General features: G+C 45.0%; 1 protein-coding gene across 1 annotated transcript in view; it reads right to left on the bottom strand.

Annotated features, from left to right (window-relative positions):
- The window catches only part of ADAM19 (ADAM metallopeptidase domain 19), a 143729-nt gene that overhangs the window by 96781 nt on the left and 24240 nt on the right, over positions 1 to 22708 (bottom strand). The window contains exon 3 of the mRNA XM_040345076.1: positions 15313 to 15383. Within this exon, the coding sequence (XP_040201010.1) occupies positions 15313 to 15383 (71 nt within the window). The remainder of the gene's footprint in view (positions 1 to 15312; positions 15384 to 22708) is intronic.

Raw genomic sequence — 22708 nt, 5'->3', positions numbered from 1 at the left:
ATGAACCACATGACTTCAAAAAAGGAGTGGGGGTGGGAATTAAAAAATAATGCCTGTCTCCAGGCTAGTGCATGAGATATGTAAATAACCTGTCACTCACAGCAAGAGGGCGGGAAAACTAAGTTTTTTCTCTGTAAGTCCGTTTTATTTCACTGAACAATAAAAGAGGATTGCTCAGAGCTGGATTAACTCTGTGTGGCAAGACTGGGCACAGATGATAGGAAATATTATACTCTACATTGTGACATCAAAAAATAAAATAAAACATTTTGGGTTTACATCCACTTTAAGACAAAAAATATATATTTTTTCACCACTTTTCCATTATATTGGCAGTATATTGGACCTTGGTGGCAAAATCAGTCAGTGAGTCAGTCAGTCAGATCAGTCAGTCAGTGTCAGCGGTGGAGTAGGGCGCTTCGGACCTTCCGCATACGAGCCTGCTTCCACCCAGACCTGGCAGTCAGAGGCTAGGCAGCTGCTAGGCTAGACGCTCCACGAAACAAGCTCCCTGGAACCAGCATCTCGCTCTCCACGAGGACTCCTCTCTTCCGCAGGTAAGACCCTGCATCTCAGGGCCTGACATCCTGGGGATCCACTGACGGCCGTCCTTATCAGGGCAGCCGTCACACAGACCCCACACTGCGGCTTTCCATACTACCTCTCGCCGGCATCTATCGCCCGCACGGCCACCCACTTTGTGGTGGTCCCAAATCACCCCCCCTGGGTGTATTTCCGGCGTTTCTGGGTGTTCTTTCACCTCCGCGCCGGCCTGCTCCTTCTCGCGGCCGCCGCACCTTAGGAAAGCCCGCGGCTTCAGCCGCGGCCTACCGGCGCGCCGCTCTTTTTCTCCTTACACTTAATTCCTAAGCACAGTTTGCTCTGGATATTCACCCCCACACCCCCAGAGGCCCCCTGCTCAGCAACTTTATCGGTAAATAGCATTTTTACCAAGCTGACAGCCCCCCCCCCAGCCCGGGTCCTGTGCTTTGCCTGGCAGCCATTATTTTGGTACACCCAGCAGCAGTGACACCCAGCAGCAGTGACACCCCTTTTTTCCCCTCCACAAGCCGTTAGTCTTTTGATCCAGGGTTTTGAGCCGATCGCCTTTAGGGATCAGGAAGGAATTTTTTCCCTGCCGCAGCACATTGGCCAGCTTGCCCAGGGTTTTTTGCCTTCCTCTGGACCAAAAATAAAATCCCATTTCCCTTGAGCTAGGATTCTCGAATCCTCTCTCTCCCTACGCCCGCACCCCAGCCCTTGGTGACTGGCAGCAATGGTTAAGTTGCGTTACTCTGCAGAAACCATTTGGGGTCTGAGACAATTCGCTACTACATTGCCTGCCGCCACCACAATAACCTTAAAATCAGATCAACTTTTGAGGTTCGATCATCGATCGATCATCAAATATTTCAATCATTCAACACAGCTCAAGCACATATCATGTGCTTTGCTTAACACTAGATCAGCAGTTAAACACCGATCAGAAATCCATGATTTCTTACTACAATACGATCTAGACTGCCTCTTTATTACGGAAAGTTGGCTGTCAGACGATTGCAACACCATTCTCGGAGAACTGGTGCCAGCAAACTATCGCATCTTAACGGAAAATAGAATAGGGCAAAGGGGAGGAGGACTGGCGGTGATTCATAAGTCGCATATTGCAATCACTAAACCGGTCCTTCAAAATCCTCTTCCTTTCATGGAAACCCTTACGCTTCAACTTCAAGCTCATTCTCAGGAGACCGTTCATATTCTCCTCTGCTATAGGCCCCCTGGGCCCAAATCGCAGCTGATTTCAGCATTAACGGAGTTCATTTCCACCTACACCCTTAGCGGTAATCATCTTTTGCTGCTCGGGGATTTCAATTTGTGGGCTAACTCCTCACAGGATCCCATCGCGGATGCCTGCATCAACCACCTGGAAGGATTGGGACTTCAACAACTTATACGCGGACCAACGCATGCTTCAGGTCACACACTCGACCTAATTTTCAGACAAAATCTGAAAATTAATATTGTGGGAAATGAACCTTTGCCATGGACAGACCACCATGCAATCAGCTTCATAATCCCCAGAACTCCATTAGTCAGGAAAGTACCCAAGCCGGTGACAATACACTGGGCTAGATCTCAGAGGAAGCTCCACTCGGAACTCTTCAGATCCACCCTGGGAAACCGAATTGGGGCTATTCCTCCTCAGCTAGCAGCCTCAGATACTTTGGATGCCATGAATGCAGCTCTGCTACAGTCAGCCGACTTAGCAGCACCAAAGCGCAAACTTCGCAGCCGGGAAAATAAGTCCAGCTGGTTCAATAACCAACTGTCGATATTGAAGCAAGAGCGCAGAAGGGCGGAAGCCTCCTGGAAAAGAAGCCCGTCAGAAGACCACCTCAACATCTACAAAGCAGTAACTACGCGCTATCACAAGGAAATTTTCAAAGCCAAAAAACTTCACTTCTCCAGGGTGATTAACAGCGCACTGAATCGCCCTCGCGAACTCTTCAGGATGGTCACCCAGACCATGAATCCTGGATGTCTAGAAGTCCCCACTTCAGACACCCAAGAGTTCTGCAATGAACTATCGGATTTCTTCATCGACAAAATTGAGAAAATTCGGGTAAGTATTCGGCAAAACAATACTCCACTCAGCCCCGTCTTCAATCAAAACAACGACCGAACGCCTCTACAATCAACTAAGTTCACTTTGGAACCCATCTCCATCGATACAACAAAAAAACTCATTGGTCTGCTGCGCGACAGCACAGCACCGAATGACATCATTCCCACCAAGCTACTGAAGGAATGTGCCGACATCCTGGCGCCTCCGATCACGCAGCTTATAAATCAGTCATTTAAGGAAGGCATAGTGCCTTCCCCGCTGAAAGAGGGCACAATCCTGCCGATATTGAAAAAACCTTATTTGGATCCTATGGACCCAACTCACCGCCGTCCCATAACAAGTCTAAATGCTCTGTCCAAGATAATGGAGAAAGTGGTGGTAAATCAGCTGCAACAGCATCTGGACACCCACAACCTACTCGATCCATTTCAATCCGGGTTCCGCCCCGGACACGGGACAGAAACGGCCTTACTGAAAATATGGGACGATGCGCTCGAGGCCGCAGACGAAGGAGAATCATCTCTCCTGGTTCTGCTGGACCTAAGCGCTGCTTTTGACACAGTAGACCATGGATTGCTACTGAGACGACTAACAGAAGTCGCCGGAGTCTCAGAAGATGCCTTACCATGGTTCTCCTCTTTTCTAGGAAACCGATCACAAACAGTGAAACTGGGATCCTTCACGTCAGAAAAACGCACGGTGTCATGTGGGGTCCCCCAAGGATCCCCCTTATCACCAGTGCTGTTTAATATCTATCTTCGTCCTCTCTTTGATATTATCAGTAGCCATGAACTACTTTATCACTCTTATGCAGACGACACGCAGTTGTATTTTCGCATCTGCCACAAAAAGGATCATCATCTAAGTTTAGAGAATTGTCTCTCTTCAATAGAAAACTGGATGACTAAGAGTTATCTCAAACTCAATAGTGCTAAAACAGAACTCTTTATCTTCGATGCCAGTCGGAAGAAATCACCGACAACAAACTGGACACCATCTCCCATTCTGGGACAAATCATCGCCCCTAGCTCCAAAGTCAAAAGTCTGGGAGTCACGTTTGACACCTTCATGACAATGGACGCACAAATAGGGTCAGTAGTCAGCGGGGCGCACCATTTGATGCGCCTACTACGCAGACTGATTCCATTTATTCCCAAAGAAGACGTAGCAGTCGTGGTGGGATCTATCGTGAATTCCAGACTGGACTATGCAAATGCCCTTTACCTCGGGCTACCCAAGTACCAAATCGCTCGTCTCCAAGTCGTACAGAATACGGCCGCTAGACTGGTGACTGGGAAAAAATCTTGGGAATCAATCTCACCTTCACTGAGATCCCTTCACTGGCTGCCAGTGAAAGACAGAATTGCATTCAAAGCACTCTGCCTGACACATAAGTGCATCCATGGGAAGGCTCCTAGATATCTATGCGACAAGATCAAACCGCACAATTGCAGCCGCATTCTGCGTTCCACCGACCAAAATCTGGTCAAGGTTCCTATAACCAAATACAAGTCCAAAGGAGAAAGAAGGTTTGCTTTCCAGGGCCCCAGGCTTTGGAATGCTTTACCAACCAGCATTCGGTTGGAGCAAAACCACCTGTCTTTCAGAAGGCAGATCAAAACCCTGCTTTTCTGAAAGGCATGAGACACTAACAACAAGCGCCCAGAGGCGATTCAGTTCGCATGTGCCGCGCTATATAAGTTTTTCATTCATTCATTCATTCATAAATGGCAACTACAATAACTTAGAGGCTGGGTAATTGGTTTAACCACTTAAGGACCGCCTCCTGCAGATATACGTCGGCAGAATGGCACGGCTGGGCACAAGCACGTACCTGTACGTCCTCTTTAAGTGCCCAGCCGCGGACCTGATCGCCGCCGGAGTCCCGCAATCGGACCACAGAGCTGAAGAACGGGGAGAGCTGTGTGTAAACAGCTTCCCCGTTCTTCACAGTGGCAGCTTCATTGATTGTGTGTTCCCTGATATATGGAAACACAATCAATGACGTCACACGTCCAGCCCCGCCCCCCTACAGTTAGAAAAACATATGAGGTCACGCATAACCCCTACAGCGGCCCCTAGTGGTTAACTCCCAAACTGCAATTGTCATTTTCACAGTAAACAATGCATTTTTATAGCATTTTTTTCTGTGAAAATGACAATGGTCCCAAAAATGTGTCAAAATTGTTCGATGTGTCCGCCATAATGTCGCAGTCATGAAAAAAAAAATCGCTGATCGCCGCCATTAGTAGTAAAAAAAAAAAAAAAATTATAAAAATGCAATAAAACCATCTCCTATTTTGTAAACGCTATAAATTTTGCGCAAACCAATCGATAAATGCTTATTGCGATTTTTACCAAAAATAGGTAGAAGAATACGTATCGGCCTAAACTGAGGAAAAAAAAAGTTTTTTTTATACATTTTTGGGTGATATTTATTATAGCAAAAAGTAACAAATATTGCCTTTTTTTCAAAATTGTCGCTGTATTTTTGTTTATAGCGCAAAAAATAAATACCGCAGAGGTGATCAAATACCGCCAAAAGAAAGCTCTATTTGTGGGAAAAAAAGGACGCCAATTTTGTTTGGGAGCCACATCGCACGACCACGCAATTGTCAGTTAAAGCGAGGCAGTGCCGAATCGCAAAAACTGGCCAGGTCCTTTACCTGCATAAAGGTCCGGGTCTTGTAATGTATTACATCTGGTAGGTAAATAGATTTGATAGAGGTCTATACAGAACACCATAAAGAGGGATAACTTAAGAGGGACAGAGGGTGTCAGTTCTAAAAGAGGGACAGCCCTTCCAAATGAGGGACAGTTGGGAGCTATGCACTTCTTGTCCTAGGCTGACAACACTCAGTAATTATACTTAGGTAGATTCACGTACAGATGCCTAAACTTGCGGCGGTGTAGCTTAGCGTGTTTAGGCTACGCCGCCGTAAGTTAGCTAGGCAAGTACAGGATTCACAATGTACTTGCCTGCTATGTTACTGCGGCGTAGCCTATAGCGGGCGGGCGTAAGGGCGCCAAATTCAAATGTGTGTAAGGATGGCGTGTTTTATGTTAATAAGGCTTGACCTTACATTTTTGAAGTTTTTTTTTACTGCGCATGCGCCGGGCGCCTACATTTCCCAGTGTGCATTGCGGCTAAGTACGCTGCACGGGCCTATTGATTTCGACGTGGACGTAAACGACGTAAATCCCGATTCACGGACGACTTACGCAAACGACGTAAAAAATTCGAATTTCGACGTGGGAACGGCGGCCATACTTGACGTTACTATTCCAACTAGGGCCTAGCTCTAACTTTACGCGGCCTATCTCTTACGTAAACGGTGTAAAAGTACTGCGTCGGCCGGGCGTACGTTCGTGAATCGGTGTATCTACTCATTTACATATTCTACGCCGACCGCAATGGAAGCGCCACCTAGCGGCCATCCGAAATATTGCAATCTAAGATAGGACGGCGCAAGCCGTCGTATCTTAGATATGTTTAAGCGTATCTCTGTTTGAGCATACACTTAAACATAAGTCGGCGTAGATTCTGAGTTAGGCCGGCTTATCTACTGATAAGCCGGCCTAACTCTTTGTGAATCTACCTAACTGTATCTAATGCTTAGTGCACACAAGGAGACAATGGGAAGAAAAATACAGCTTTTGGATCGATCGTCCGATAATCTGATCATTAGTACACAACTTTCGAGAGCCGATCATGACAGTTCGTACAAAAATATTCAAAGGGACAAGTACAACATTATTCTCGTTCAATAACAGAACAAATGTTTTTTTGAAAGAATACATTGCAATACATTACATTATTTCTGAAATTGTATTCTGTTGTACGAGAGTTTTTGTAACTTTAGTAACCTATTGGTTTTCAATATGAGACTAGCATGCAAAAAAAACAAAAAAAGGACAATCATGCAAAAACAAAAAACGTACAATCATTCGCCTAATATTTTTATTGTGTGTACGAGGCTTAAGGAGGAGCAGCATTGCACTGGAAGGACTACTGAACACTGACAACTCTGTAATCTCCATAATAAAGGTGGGAGATGGCCTGACTGATTATAGTGCTTTAGAGATTTGATTTGATATGTGATTTGTACTGCGCTGAATGCGCTCCCTTAGGAGATCTCAGGAGAGTGCACAGAATTAGAAAAAAATGGATTTCTGAAAGGCTCAACAGGTATTTTTTGCACTTATAAGAGATGTAACAAAATGCTTATATGGTATATTTAACTGACCGAAAGGTCACAAATAAGATATTATTAGGGTGCAGTTTAAAGGTGCGATTTCCAAAAAAAAAGTCCACCCTTTCTATGCTAGGAGTGCCTCCCCAATCAAATCTAGGAGGAGTTTCTGCGCAGGCGCAGGCAGTGCCAAATAGCATTTCAGGCAAAATGCTATAACCACGGGAAGAGGCAGCTGCAAGGAATAGGTAAGTAAGCACTTGGTCGGGGGGTTCTAGTTTAGATTATGTTAGGAGCCTAAAGCCCTGTACACACGATCGGTCCATCCGATGAAAACGGTCTGATGGACCGTTTTCATCGGTTAACCGATGAAGCTGACTGATGGTCCGTCGCGCCCACACACCATAGGTTAAAAAAACGATCGTGTCAGAACGCGGTGACGTAAAACACAACGACGTGCTGAAAAAAACGAAGTTCAATGCTTCCAAGCATGCGTCGACTTGATTCTGAGCATGTGTGGATTTTTAACCGATGGACGTGCCTACAAACGATCGTTTTTTTCTATCGGTTAGGTATCCATCGGTTAAATTTAAAACAAGATTGCTTTTTTTTAACCTATGGATAAATAACCGATGGGGCCCACACACGATCGGTTTGGACTGATGAAAACGGTCCATTAGACCATTCTCATCGGTTTAACCGATCGTGTGTACGCGGCCTAAGAAGCTTGGGCTGTTTTTTTTTTTGTTTTGTTTTTTTAAGTTGACCTTTAATCACATGACATTAAATGCAATCATATTTTCACCACTAGTAAAACTTTTTTTACTGTTGTTTGCATGCAGTATAACATTAGGAAAATATATAACCATACTGTTTTACCGAGACTATTCATTTATCCATTAGATGTAATTAAGGCCAGCATATGTTGTAGTGTAGATACTGAATAATCAGCTTTCTTTGTGCTTTTTAGCTTACGCGATGCTTTTTCCCTTTTCACTTTCTTCCTTCCAGATTTGATTCTGTCGGAAGTTGCACACAGATAATGTCATTAAGAGATTGTCATAAAAGCAGCAGCCACCCCGTCCTCTTCCTCCATGCTAGCATAGGGGAGGGGGAAGGAGGTCCAGCGAACAGGTTTCATTAAACTAAAAGCTTGCTGGGTGTCAGAGGGGAATAGAGATTCTGGATGAGAGCCACAGTATATATCGCACAATGAAATCACTGTCAGAGGGTTGTTGTAGGCAGACAGTGTGATGTCATCAGCATGATCTCATCACTCACTCCAGACAAGGGCACGCATTCAGCATCCTGAGGTCACATCTTGCAGGAAAAAACAAAGTCACAGCTATTTCTTATCCTTTAATAATGGCTGGTAATATCAGATGAAAACAATACATTGGACACTTTAATCTATTCTACCGAGATAATACAGTATGGTGTACATTACATGTCGGTTTCAAAGGCAGACACCACCAACAGCAGGTATTCAATTCAGGAGGGTGCTCACCAGTTTTTTTTTTGTATTTCTTGGAGACTCCCATCGAAAGATTCTTCCTAGGAGTATGGGTCCGTCCCATCTCCACACTGCAATAAAGAAGCTGAGACTCTTTAGCAGCTAAATTCTCCAGGCTTTTATTCTGCCTTAAAGGGGCTGTAAAGGTTTGTTTTATATTTTCCTTCAATTTCACTACTAAATGTTTATTTTCTTTGTCTGAATTTCTCACTTCCTGTTTCTCCTCAGTAAGCTTCACACCATCATCAGAGCGGTGGTTAGTCAGCCAGAACAGCTTCCTGAACAGCTTACTGAGGAGGAAGTGAGAAATTCAGACAAAGAAAACAAAGGAAAAAATTTTTAGAAGGGAAATCGAAGGAAAAGGTAAGTAAACCAACAATGCACTAGCTTAAAGCGGATGTTCCCTGGAAAAAAATATTAAAAGCCAGCAGCTACAAATACTGCAGCTGCTGACTTTTAATATTAGGACACTTACCTGTCCTGGAGTCCAGCGGCGTCCGCAGCAGAGGACGAGCGATCGCTCGTCACCCTGCTGCTCCCCCCTCCATTCACGGTGAGGGAACCAGGAAGTGAAGCGCTCCAGCTTCACTGCCCGGTTCCCTACGGCGCATGCGCGAGTCGCGCTGCGCCCGCCGATTGGCTCCCGCTGTGTGCTGGGAGCCGAGTGTTCCCAGCACACAACGGGGGGGGGGGGGGGTATGACGGGATGTGACGAAATGCCCGTCTTTTGCCCGTGAATGCCGGGCCGGAAGTGGGTGCAAATACCTGTCTTTAGACAGGTATCTGCAGCCCCCTCCCCCCTGAAAGGTGTCAAATGTAACACCGGAGGGGGGGGGGGTTCCGATCAGCGGGACTTCACTTTAGGGTGGAGAACCGCTTTAAAGGAACCTATTTAGAAAATAAAAAAACAAACCTTTACAACCCCTTTAAAGCCAAACTCTAGTTCTGGATAGAGTCAACTTTTCTGTCAAGCTTTTCTAGCAGTCTGTCACCGTCTTTGGGATATATCACTGTACATCCTACCCCTATGGCACCAGGATAAGAAACGAGGGGAGAAGAGGGCCCTAAAGTGGGTAAAAGCAAAAAGGTAAAAGACCTCAACTTAAAGAGTTTGTTACCCCAACACTTCATACTCCTGGTATGAGCCTGTTGTACCATCTTCAGGGTAGCCATTCCACGACGCCCCGGCAAATGGCCTTCTGGGCCGGGGTGCACGTGCTACCCAGAGATCCTGGCTCTGGGACCACATTGGCCTGGAGCAATTGATCTGCCACTTGGGACTCAGTAATCGACTGGGTCCCCACCTAAAGAGGTCCTGGGCTGTCCGTCCTGTTGGAGGAGGCTGTTCAGTGGAGAGTCTGCCTGAGGAGTACCAAGAGAGGCTGGTGTTCCAATAGGGGCCTGACCATCCATCGGGGACCAGGGGAACCAGACACTGAGAGGCTGGATGATGGCCGCCTATCAGTCAGTACACAAAATCTAAACTACCTGAAGGAGATCCAGGTGTTAAGTCAAAAGGACTTCAGACTACTATTTTCTGCAACCATTGGGAGGGTCTGTGGCAGAGACTTAACCCCAAGTACAAGTGTTATTCTGGCTGCCAGGCTTGTGAGAGAGGCCTGTCCAGGTGCACTATACCCATTCCGGCTGGAGTGCCGAAGTTAAGTTTGTCGTTGGAAGCAGGACTGTTTCCTTTTACCTACACCTGAATCTGTGTTCTCAATCTCTGCTATTCTTCAATTCATCACCAAGTACAACTGTTTTACCTTGTTGGGAAAAACAAAAGCACAAGAAAAAGACACCTGCTGTGTGGAAATTCCATTACTACTGCTCTCATCAACTACCCTAGACGGCGGAGTCAAAGAGGTAACATGCCACCCAAAACAAACCAGCAGCTCCTCAGGGGGTCGTGCTACACGTAGGGGCTCATCCGGGATAGGCTGTTGCCTCTGACAACGGAACTGTGAAATCTTATTCTGCCATTGAGAGCCAGGAATTGTCGTGGAGTTTGGACTGTGCGGTGAGGAAGGAGTTAATTTCAGGTAGTGAAAGTCTGGGCGCACCTGCAGCGGAGTGATGTGTGTCTGCAATGTGCCCAGAAAATAACTCAAAGTGGGAGGAGTTACCCACCCCTGCGTGAGACGACGTAGGGCAAGTTGGCGCCAAAGGACAGAGTGATTGCCCGCCCACGAGATAGGATCGTGCAACATGTCTGTGCCCCCCATGCCGTTTGAGAGATTGAGGCCTCCGATGTCTACAGTTAGAGTCCATCCGATGCTAGCATTTTTAGCATGAGGACGGCAATGGCAGTGTACATATTGTTCCCTTGAGGCTCCATTCACACCTTGGCGACAAAACGCCCGACACGCTGGAGGGGCGAATTTCCATTGCTGCCTATGAGATGGTTCACGCCGAACGCCGAAACACCGTACGCCTGCCGCCTGAAAACAAGTCCCGGACCCTTTTTTTCAGGCGGCATTGGCGTTCGGCCATAGACAGCAATGGAAATGATTTGTTAAAAAAAAAAAAAAAAAAAAGTTAAACGAATCGCAGCAAAATACGCCGCGTACGCGGCGTTACTTGTCGCCTAGGTGTGAATGCAGCCTTAGTGTCCTTCGATTTGTTTTGTTGGATACACAGCGACCCAAAACAACTCAAAATAAGAACACAGAAGGACTACATAATATCCTTTTAAGTTTGATGTCCTTTGGTAGAAATAACCAAGATCATTATTTTGCTTCCATTGCTGCAGACAGGAAGCTCTTAAGATCCTAATATGTCTTTATTGATGAAAGGCAGAATTTGACACTTAAAATGGACATTCTAACAAAAAATAATTACAATAATAGATATAGATAGATTTATTAGTGCTGGTGGCCAAAGGTTTGTCAACAACTGCTCATCACACCTACCACCAGTGACGGCTGGTGCTAAATTTTTTTGGGGGGGGGCGCAAATTCTGAAAAAAAAAAAAAAACACACATCACACACACACACATCAATTACAGCCTCACTGTGCCCATCAAACGCAGCCACTGTGCCATCAAACGCCATCACTGTACCATTAAACGCAGCCACTGTGCCATCAAATGCAGCCACTGTTCCCATCAAACGCAGACACTGTGCCCATCAAACGCACCCACTTTTCCCATCAAACGCAGCCACTGTGCCCCAAATGCTGCCATGTGCCCCAAACGCTGCCACTTTGGCCATTAAACATTGCCGCTGTGCCCCAAATGCTGCCACTGTGCGCAAACGCTGCCACTGTGCCACAAATGTTACCACTTTGCCCATCAAACGTTGCCACTGTGCCCCAAATGCTGCCACTGTGCCCCCCATCTGCCCGGCACTTACCTTGTCTCGGGTCGGCAGCGGGTGACGGCGAGCGGTGTCCATTTCTTCCCCGATCTGATGTTTTCTCCCGCCTGCTCCTCCTCTGCTAATTGGACGCCTGATAAGCGTTCAATCACAATGCTTGTCATTTCAGCCAATCAGGTGACAAGTAACACAGACCCGGCACACCCGATTGGCTGAAAGGGGGTTCAATGTTAGCAAAGCAAATTCCTTTGTTTTGCTAACATACAGCGGAGTGAGAAGCAAACACACAGCGTTGCGCCCGCTTCTCACATTGTTGATTCCAGAAAACACCCCCACCGTTGTAATTCAGGTGCCCGGTGACCGAAAAAGGGCCGGACACCTAAATAGGGGGTGTCAGCAGCGACCAGAGATAGATTCATGCAATGCATGAATCTATCTATGGGGATTAGAGCGGTGCAGGAGAGGGGGGCGGCGCTCCTGCACCCTTTATGGGCGCACAGCCACTGCCTACCACTGTATGCTCCAAAAATATGGAGACACCATTCCAAATGACTGAGTTCCGTTGTCCCCAGTGAAGGGTATTGTCAATACTACAGCATACAAATAAATATTACACCATTGTGCCCTTTGAACATTGTGGCAGCAATTTGGGGAAGGCACTTTTTCCGTTTCACAGTGAATGTGCCCCAGTGCACAAAGCCAGCTCCATAAACACATGCTTTGACAAGAATGGCAAAGAGGAACCTGAGCGGCCTGCACAGAGCCCTGACCTCAACCATACTAACCATCTTTGGGTTTAGCTAAAGTAGAATATGGCTAAAAGAAGTGTGTAGATGTGTGATTACCCAGCTACCCCCCTTATCCATCTTCCTAATGTTGCCCCACTGTTACTTTGAACCAAGAGTTAAACCCTGTCTTAGCCCTGTATAATATATGAGCTTAACCACTTAAGGACTGAGCCTCTTTCTGAGATTTGTTGTTTACAAGTTAAAAACTATTTTTTTTTATATTGTGAAAGATAATGTTACGCCGAGTAAATTGATACCCAACATGTCACGCTTCAAAATTGCACCCGCTCGTGGAATGGCGACAAACTTTTACCCTTAAAAATTTCCATAGGCGGCGTTTAAAAAAATTCTACAGGTTGCATGTTTTGAGTTATAGAGAAGGTCTAGGGCTAGAATTATTGCTCTCACTCTACTACTGATCGTGGCAATACCTCACATTTGTGGTTTGAACACTATTTGTTTGCTCACGTATGCGTTCGCTTCTGCACGCGAGCTTGGCGGGACGGGACAGGACGCGTTAAAAAAAAAAAAAAACATTTCTTATTTATTTTACCTTTTATTTAATTTTTTTACACTGTTCTTTTAAAGAAAAAAATTGTGTCACTTTTTAATAGAAAAAAAGCATGACAAGACCTCTTAAATATGAGATCTGGGGTCAAAAATACCTCAGATCTCATCTTTACACAAAAATGCAATAAAAAAAAGGGGGCCCTTTAAGACCTATGGGCAGAAGTGACAGATTGATGTCGCTTCCGCCCTGCTATGGTATGGAGACGGGTGGGGGCCATCTTCCCCTCACTCGTCTCCATACCCAGCCCCAAGAAGGACCCGATCGCCTCCACCGCTGCCGACGGCAGTGTAGTTAATTTAATACGTGCTACTCCCTTCTTCCATAATAATGCTCTATGCGGGAATGAAGCCGTGCAAGTTCAGCTGAACTCGCACGATTTCACTCCCGATTTTGGCCACGATTACAGAGACATCTGTGCAGGTTTCTGCACAGATGTCAATGTAAATAGTTTTCCGAAACCGCGAAAAGTAGTACAGAAACTACTTTTTGAAATCGGTGCAGCGCTGCAGATGCGGCGTCGCACCGATTAGGACGGTGCCATTGCCGCCGATTTGACATGTCAAATTGCACCAGTGTGAACCAGGGCTCAAGTGATATAGGGGCAGATTCACATACATTTGCGGCCGTGTAACGTAACCCGTTTACGATACACCGCCGCAAGTTTCCAGTTTTAGTGCCCGATCCACAAAGCACTTACCTGGAAACTTGCGGCGGTGTATCGTAAATACGTCCGGCGCAAGGCGGGCCAATTCAAATGGGCGTGTGCCATTTAAATTAGGCGCGCTCCCGCGCCGGACCTACTGCGCATGCTCCGTTTCGCAATTCCCGTCGTGCTTTGCGCGCAGTGACGTCATTTTTTTAGAACGGCGACACGCGTAGCGTAATTCCGTATTCCCAGATGGCTTACGCAAATGACGTTCATTTTTAAATTTCGACGCGGGAACGACGGCCATACTTTAGACAGCAATACGTTTGCTGACTAAAGTTAGGGCACCAAAAACGACGACTAACTTTGCGATGAGAAACTAGACTAGCTGCGACGTAGCCAACGCAAAAAAACGTTGTGGATCGCCGTAACTCCTAATTTGCATACCCGACGCTGGTTTACGACGCGAACTCCCCCCAGCGGCGGCCGCGGTACTGCATCCTAAGATCCGACAGTGTAAAACAATTACACCTGTCGGATCTTAGGGATATCTATGCGTAACTGGTTCTATGAATCAGTTACGCATAGATACTCTAAGGCCCCATACACACGAGAGGATTTATCCGCAGATACGGTCCAGCGGACCGTATCCGCGGATAAATCCTCTCGAGGATTTCAGAAGATTTCTATGCGATGGCGTGTACACACCATCGCATTGAAATCCGCGCTGAAATCCTCTGCCGATGACGTGTCGCGCCGTCGCCGCTATTATGACGCGGCGACGGGCGCGACGCTGTCATATAAGGAATTCCACGCATGCGTCAAATCATTACGACGCGTGCGGGGAATCCCTTTGGACGGATGGATCCGGTGAGTCTGTACAGACGAGCGGATCCATCCGTTGGAATGGATTCCAGCAGATGGATTTGTTGAGCATGTCAGCAAATATCCATCTGCTGGAAATCCATCCCAGGGGAGATTTATCCGCGGATAAATATCCGACGGAGTGTACACACCATAGAATCTATCCGCAGAAACCCATTTGATGGGATTTATCTGCGGATAGATTCTATGGTGTGTATGGGGCCTGAGAGATACGACGGAGTATCTGAGATACTCCGTCGTATCTCCTTTGTGAATCTGGCCCATAACCAGTGTTAATTTTGTTGTCAAAAAATATTTTCATTGACTTAATTAACACTATTTTAGTCAACTATAAAGAAAAACAATTCAGATGATTAAAATATGACTAAGGTGAACGTAGTAAGTTCTTTTAAATATTTGGGCATTGTAGTGACAGGAGATACTAAAGATTACAATCTATACAGCTATAGAACAACCAGACCACTGAACTGATCATAACATGCTCCAAAGATATCAGACTTGCAGGATGGCCTGCAAAATAAATGTATCAAAAAGCATTCTTTTTATAACGCATGGAATTATTAAACTCATGTAATTTTTTTTTCCTATTTCCTGTTGGAGAGATTTCCTTCAATTCCTGTGTTGAAGCACAACAGAAACCAAGAGAAAATCTCTTTAACCGTTTGAAATTTTGGGGCAATTTAACTTTTTACACACTGGATATTTTTGCTAGAAAATTACACTTTAATTCATAAACAATTATGTATACATTACTTATTTTCCTTGTACTTACTCGTTTCTTTGTAGAGATAGTATCAGCTCTCTTCCTTCTGCTTTAAGAATTACTTCTACATGTGCTGGGTGCTAAAAAGCAAAATTAACATACAATAAATCCCTACAAGCATTTTGCATTTACTGTAGTCCATACACTCTGAAGTATACAGTGCATCCGGAAAGTATTTACAACGCTTCACTTTTTCCACATTTTGTTATGTTACAGCCTTATTCCAAAATGGATTAAAATTCATTATTTTCCTAAAAAATTCTACAAACTATACCCCATAAAGACAACGTGAAAAAAGTTTGTTTGAAATCTTTGCAAATTTATTGAAAATGAAAAAGAAAAAAGGAAAAAATCCTTGTACATAATGGGCTAGATTCAGAAAGACTTACGATGGGCGTATCAGTAGACGCGCCGTCGTAAGTCTGAATCCGCGCCGTCGTATATTTAAGCGTATGCTCAAATTGAGATACGCTTAAATGTTGCTAAGATACGACCGGCATAAGTCTCCTACGCCGTCGTATCTTAGCTGTCTATTTACGCTGGCCGCTAGGGGCGTGTACGCTGATTTACGCCTAGAATATGTAAATCAGCAAGATACGCCTATTCACGAACGTACGCACGGCCGTCGCAGTAAAGATACGCTGTTTATGTAAGGCGTTTTCAGGTGTAAAGATAAACCACCAAAAAGATGGCGCAGCCAATGTTAAGTATGGACATCGGACAGCCGTCAAATTTTTCACGTTTTACGTCTGCGTAACTCGTCCGTGAATGGGGCTGGGCGTAAGTTATGTTCACATCGAAAGCATTGACTATTTGCGAGCATGCGCACTGGGATACGTCCACGAACGGCGCATGCGCCGTTCGTTTGAAGCGTCATTTACGTGGGGTCACAATCATTTATATAAAACACGCCCACCTCTTCCACATTTGAATTAGGCGGGCTTACGCCAGCCAATTTACGCTACGCCACCGCAACTTACGGAGCAAGTGCTTTGTGAATACTGCACTTGCCCATCTAAATTGCGGCGGCGTAGCGTAAATAACATACGCTATGCCCGCACAAAGTTAAACCGCCGTACGTGAATCTAGCCCAATGTACGCAAGTATTCACAGCCTTTGCCATGACACTCAAAATTGCATCCCGTTTCCACTGATCATCCTTGAGATGTTTCTACAACTTTATTGGAGTCCACCTGTGGTAAATTCAGTTGATTGGACATGAGATGGAAATGTACAATCCTGTCTATATAAAGGTCCCACAGTTAACAGTACATGTCAGAGCTCAAACCAAGCCATGAAGTCTAAGTAATTGTCTGTAGACCTCCTACAGGATTGTATCAAGGCACAGATCTGGGGAAGGGTACAGAATTTTTTTTGCAGCATTGAAGATCCCAATGAGCACAGTGGCCTCCATCATCCGTAAATGGAAGAAGTTTAAGAACCACCAGGACTCTTCCAAGAGCAGGCCACCTGGCCAAACTGAGCAATCAAGGGAAAAGGTCCTTAGTCATTGAGGTCACCAAAAACCTGATGGTCATTCTGACAGAACTCCAGTGTTTCTCTGTGGAGAGAGGAGAACCTTCCAGAAGAACAAGCATCTCTGCAGCACTCCATAAAACAGGTCTGTATGGTAGTGTGGACAGACAGAAGCCATGTCTCAGTAAAAAGGCACATGACAGCCCATCTGGAGTTAGCAAAAAGGCACCTGGAGAACTCTCAGACTATGACAAACAAAATTCTCTGGTCTGATGAAACAAAGATTGAACTCTTGGCCTGAATGGCAAGCATCATGTCAGGAGGAAATAGGCCCTGCTCATCTCCTGGCCAATACCATCCCTACATTCAAGCATGGTGGTGGCAGCATCGTGCTGTGGGGATGTTTTTCAGTAGCAGGAACTTGGAGACTAGTCAGGATCAAGGGAAAGATGAATGCAGCAATGTACAGAGACATGCTTGATGAAAACCTGCTCCAGAGTGCTCTGGACCTCAGACTGGGATGAAGGTTCAGCTTCCAACGGGACAACGACTATGAGAACACAGCCAAAGTTATCAAAGGAGTGGCTACGAGACAACGCTGTGAATGTTTTTGAGTGGCACAGTCAGAACACGATTAAACATCTCTGCAGATGGCTGTGTACCGATGCTCCCCATCCAACTTGATGGAGTTCGAGAGGTCCCGTAAAGAAGAATGGGAGAAACTGGGCAAAAAAAAAAAAAGGTGTGCCAAGCTTGTAGCATCATACTCAAAAAGACTTGAGGCTGTAATTGGTGACAAAGGTGCTTCAACAAAGTATAGAGTAAAGGCTGTGAATATTTATGTACATGGGATTTTTTTTTTTTATAAATTTGTAAACATTTCAAACAAACTTCTTGTCATTATGGGGTATTGTTTTGTAGAATTTTGAGGGGAAAAAAAGAATTTAATCCATTTTGGAATAAGGCTGTAACAAAACAACAAAAAAGTGAAGCGTTGTGAATATTTTCGGGATGCACTGTATATACGATTAATACTTAAAAAAAAAATTTAACCTCTTTTATGATGTTTATACATTTTTTACATTATTTTGCAGCCATGATGAAGGGGGGATTTTTTATCTTAAATTTTTAATTAGGTGTTCAACAGAATGCACATACAAATATGAGTGCGATAACAATCAAATGAAACATGTACAGTATACGAACCAAGGAAATTGGTATAGATGACATACAATACAGAATAGGTTGCAAAAATAAGTTATGAATCTATAATGAACACCATGCTTTACTCATCTGGGTATTGGGTAAAAGAGGACAAGAAGAAAAGGAAAAAGAAAGAAAGAGGAGGAAAGGCAGAGGTCTAGTAAAGGAGGGGAAGCCTAATAGTAGGTTTGTAGCTGCAACAAAAAAGACTGACCAAATTTAAGTTACAAATGCAGTCGACCTGGCTGGGTTTGGTATCACAGCTTATATTATGTCAGGGAAGCCTAGTACAAAGGGGGAGAGACATAAAGTTTGGTTAGGGGGCAATTTTCTCTGCCCTAGCATCAGCAAGCCAGAAAGAATTTTGGCGTGGTTAGATTGGCTTAGGCGAACATGTGTTCCAGGTGCATGTCTGGGTTGACAGTGGCTATAGCTTGTTGAAGGGTTGGAAGAGTACTGCTTTTCCATTTATGGCTATGATTCGACAAACAGCAATAAGGATGTGTGTCAGGATAGGAATATGGGAATGTCTAGGCCAATCCTCTATACCAGTGGTCTCCAAACTGTGACCCGAGGGCTGGATGCGGCCCTTTGCTTGCCTTTATCCAGCCCTTGGGGCAGTATCCCTCCCACTGATACGAGACACTATTCTGACATCTGACACCGACAGTGGAGCACCATTTCTCCCACTGACACCACTAATGGGGCACTATTCCTCCCTATGATACCAACGATAGGGGCACTATTTCTCCCCCTAATATTATATGTTTAGTTCCACTGATGCCAGGAAAATTTCCACCCCCTGCTGGCCAAAGTCCGGCCCTCCAAGAGTCTGAAGAACAATAAACCGGCCCTTTGTTTAGAATGTTTGGAGACCCCTGCTCTATACCCAAGGCCAGCAAGGCCAGCCGCAGCAGTAAGATTTCTCTTGTACCAGCAACATTATTTATCAAAGACTGAATGTCTGTCCAGAATAGTGTGAGACCTGAGCATGTCCACCATATTTAAATAGTTGTCCCTTGCTCGCCACAGTACCGCCAGCAAAGAGGTGAAGTTGATGGAAAAAACCTTGCGAGCTTATGTGAGGTACCACTGATAAAGGAGTTTCTGCGATGATTCTCAGTGGGAAAGACATTTGGAGTACTTCAGTGTGGTGTGAGACGCAGAGTATCATTGGTTCAACGTCTGTGGAGAAGTGGAGGTTTTGTTCCCATTTTAACATGTACAAAAGTTTTTGTTGAGGTGCTGGTCCATTCAATAAGTGTTAAAAAAAAGTGTGAAGTTCCTTTAATTGAGGGCGGTGGATGTTCATAGAAGAGGAGAATGTCAGAGGGGAGAGTATTGGATGACCAGAGTCATTTATTTCGAATGTGTCCGATTTAGAGGTTCTTGTCAAAGTCCTGATTGGGGACGGCATATTTTGCGTGCAGAGTTTGGAAAAAGTATATGCCTTGGTTGTTGAGGAGGTCCCCTGTGGAGGCAATTCCCAGAGCCTCTCATGAATTGAGGGACAAACTTTCACTTAAGAGACCTAGAGCCAAGATAGGGAGGGAGAATAGGATGTTGGGAGTTTGAAGGCTGTTTCCTCAATTTGTACCCATGCTGCGTGGGAATCAGATGACCACCAATGGGCAGTTTGTGTCAGTAATATGGCCGTTTAGTAGGTTCTAATGTCTTCGATCTGTGCCACAGCGATGTGACTCCCGCGCACATGCGAGTGAGTGACATCATCACAGTCCGGCCATTCAATTGGCTGAAGGTAGGGAACCCAGAAGGAAGACTGGATGAAAATGGAAGCGTCCGGGACCCTCCGAATCGATCACACCGCAGTGCTGGAGGGCTTCTTTGACAGGCAAGTCTGCCATAATGTGCTAAATATGCTGTGCATACTATCAAATTATGGCATATACATGCTGGGGGTCCCTAAAAAGAAATAATGTGCCGGACTTTACTAGTCTAGTAACTTTAAGTCCAGGTGTGACTGGAGGGAGCCCATCCGTCCTTAAAGGCACAGGGATGCACAGGACACATCCTGTGCATCACCACATCCAATTTAACCAACTGTACAAAAAAGTGGTAACCACCCCAACCTATAATTAGCTTTTGCACATGTGGCTTACACATATATTTGCAAATGTGTGCAAAAAAAACCCTCTGTTTTTACCGTGGATTGTTAGATAGGGTCAATTTGGTTGTTTTGCAGACTAGCTGGTAAGTGTGCTGGCAAATCTTTGTTTGTTTTTTGTTTGTTTTTTGTTTGTTTTTTTTAAAGTGTATTTTGTGTGTGTACTCGAGAGAGGAGCCGGACTGCAGGAGTTGGGAGTAGGCAGGCCTCCCCCAGAGGCAATCTGCCACCTTTCTCCATGCCCCGGTGGCAATGGCGGGTGTGTGAGGGGGTCCTCCCACACAGCCCGCCCTACCTGCTCCGCTTTGAAGCCCAACAGGGCAGAGGGACTCCCTATAAGGGAGTGAGAGGATCTAGCCCGCTCAACCAGCCCCGTTAGTCCTTCGCCTCTCTTTTTAGAGACCGCGTGGTCAAAGTGCGTGCATGTTAACTCAATTTCGAGTGCGTGTAAGTGTGGTGTTTTTTTGTGGAAGGGGGGTGGGCGTACTAAGCGCAGGCTTACCCCGCATAGCACACCCACTTTTTTATACAGCTGGTGGAATTGGATGTGGTGATGCACTGGATGCCCTAAGCTGCCATTGTGCTTTGCTGGGCTTCCCGTGCATCCCTGTGCCTTTAAGGAGTGGTGGGCTCCCTCCAGGCAAATCTCACCTTGTTGTGTCACAGCTGCATCATCAGCCATCCCATTAAAGTGAATGGGACGGTCGATGAGTCAACTGTGGGTCAGAGGAGGAGCCGCTGCAGGACAAAGATGGCAGTTGCTCTTTAAAAATTAGAATTTAAATTGAGTTGATTTACTGTAAATCAAGCCTTTTTACTAGTGATTTAAATCCCGATTTAAAATCGACCTGGATTTTCAGACAGGGTCATTTTGGTTGTTTTGCAGGCAAGCTGGCAAGTGTGCTTAGAATATTTTGTTTGTGAAATGCGTTGCCCTTCCATGTGCACCCTACTGCAAAGGCTAGTTAAAAGTTGGGGTGGTTGCTACTTTTTTGTATAGATTTTGTGCAAGGGGTGAACTAACCCTTTAAGCTAGGTTCACACTGATGCAGTGCGCTTCAAATGTGATTTCACAGTGCGATTTCTGTTGTGACAGGTGTGATTCTAATGCGAATAAATGTGATTTCTGAGGGGATTTGGCATAGCTGGAGATAAAATTCGCACTGGACCCCCCCTTAAACTCAAAAAAAAAATGTTTTAACCGATCAGAATCAAACCGCACAGATGTGAATCGCTTTCATAGCAAACTATTTTTAGATGACAATGCAAATCCAAATAAGACTCACATCAGTGTGAACCAGGACTTAAAAGTGTAAGCTCACATTTTTCACACTCTTCAATGGAAATTAATAAACTAAGGCCTCGTACACACGATAGGTTAACCAGAGGACAACGGTCTGATGGACCGTTTTCATCGGTCAAAACCGATCGTGTGTGGGCCCCATAGGTTATTTAACCAATCGGTTAAAAAAAAAGCCAACTTGCTTTAAATTTAACCGATGGATTTCTAACCGATGGGGAAAAAACGATCGTTAGTAGGCACGAAAATCGGTTAAAAATCCACGCATACTCAGAATCAAGTCGACGCATGCTTGGAAGCATTGAACTTCATTTTTTTCAGCACGTCATTGTGTTTTACGTCACTGCGTTCTGACACGATCGGTTATTTAACCGATGGTGTGTAGGCGCGACGGACCATTAGTCAGCTTCATCGGTTAACCGATGACAACGGTCCTTCAGACCGTTCTCATCAGATGGACTGATCGTGTGTACGAGGCTTAAGGGTTATAAGTCACTGAAATAATACCATTCATCATTACGCCCACAATTAATTTGATGGAGATTTACCTCTTTAAAATGTATCTAAAGTCAAAACTTTTTACGGGTAGGGAAAGGGTTTGCTGCCTGTGCCCTGCTAGGGAAATTTTCCTTTACTTCCTACCCTAGAGATGCAAACAAGCAGAAAATGAGAGGAAATCTCTACAAAGTTAAAGGAGTTGTAAAGGAAAAAATATTTTTTTGCTGAAATGACTGTTTAGAGACATAATAGTTAACTGATTCCTTTTAAAAATGATTAAAAATAGATAAAAATCAATCATATAATGTACCTGCAGTTTCTAGTTTCATTTTTGCATGTGGTTTCCTGCTTCTGTGATGTACAGAGCCACAGAGCCAATACAGGGCAGTGATGGTTTGGAAAATGAAACTGATTGGTGCTGTGGGGTTTTAGACACACAGTAATCACACCTCCTTGATTAGTGACCACAGAGAGAAAGCTCCCAGTACTGTGGTTATCAGGAAACAGACAACCAGGAAGTGTGGAGATCAGAGAAGAATTACAGCAACTTGAGAGCAAAAACGAACAATGAGGACATGAAAACAGCACTGCATTAAGGCAGCTAAAGGACCCGGACAGGTTTTGCGATTCGGCACTGCGTCGCTTTAACAGACAATTGCGCGGTCGTGCGACGTGGCTCCCAAACAAAATTGGCGTCCTTTTTTTCCCACAAATAGAGATTTCTTTTGGTGGTATTTGATCACCTCTGCGGTTTTTATTTTTTGCGCTATAAACAAAAATAGAGTGACAATTTTGAAAAAAAA

This window comes from Rana temporaria, chromosome 3 (assembly GCF_905171775.1).
Source record: "Rana temporaria chromosome 3, aRanTem1.1, whole genome shotgun sequence".
In the NCBI taxonomy this organism is placed as follows: Eukaryota; Metazoa; Chordata; class Amphibia; order Anura; family Ranidae; genus Rana; species Rana temporaria.
Note: the sequence above shows the minus strand (reverse complement) of the source record. Positions and strands in the feature narration are given on the sequence as shown.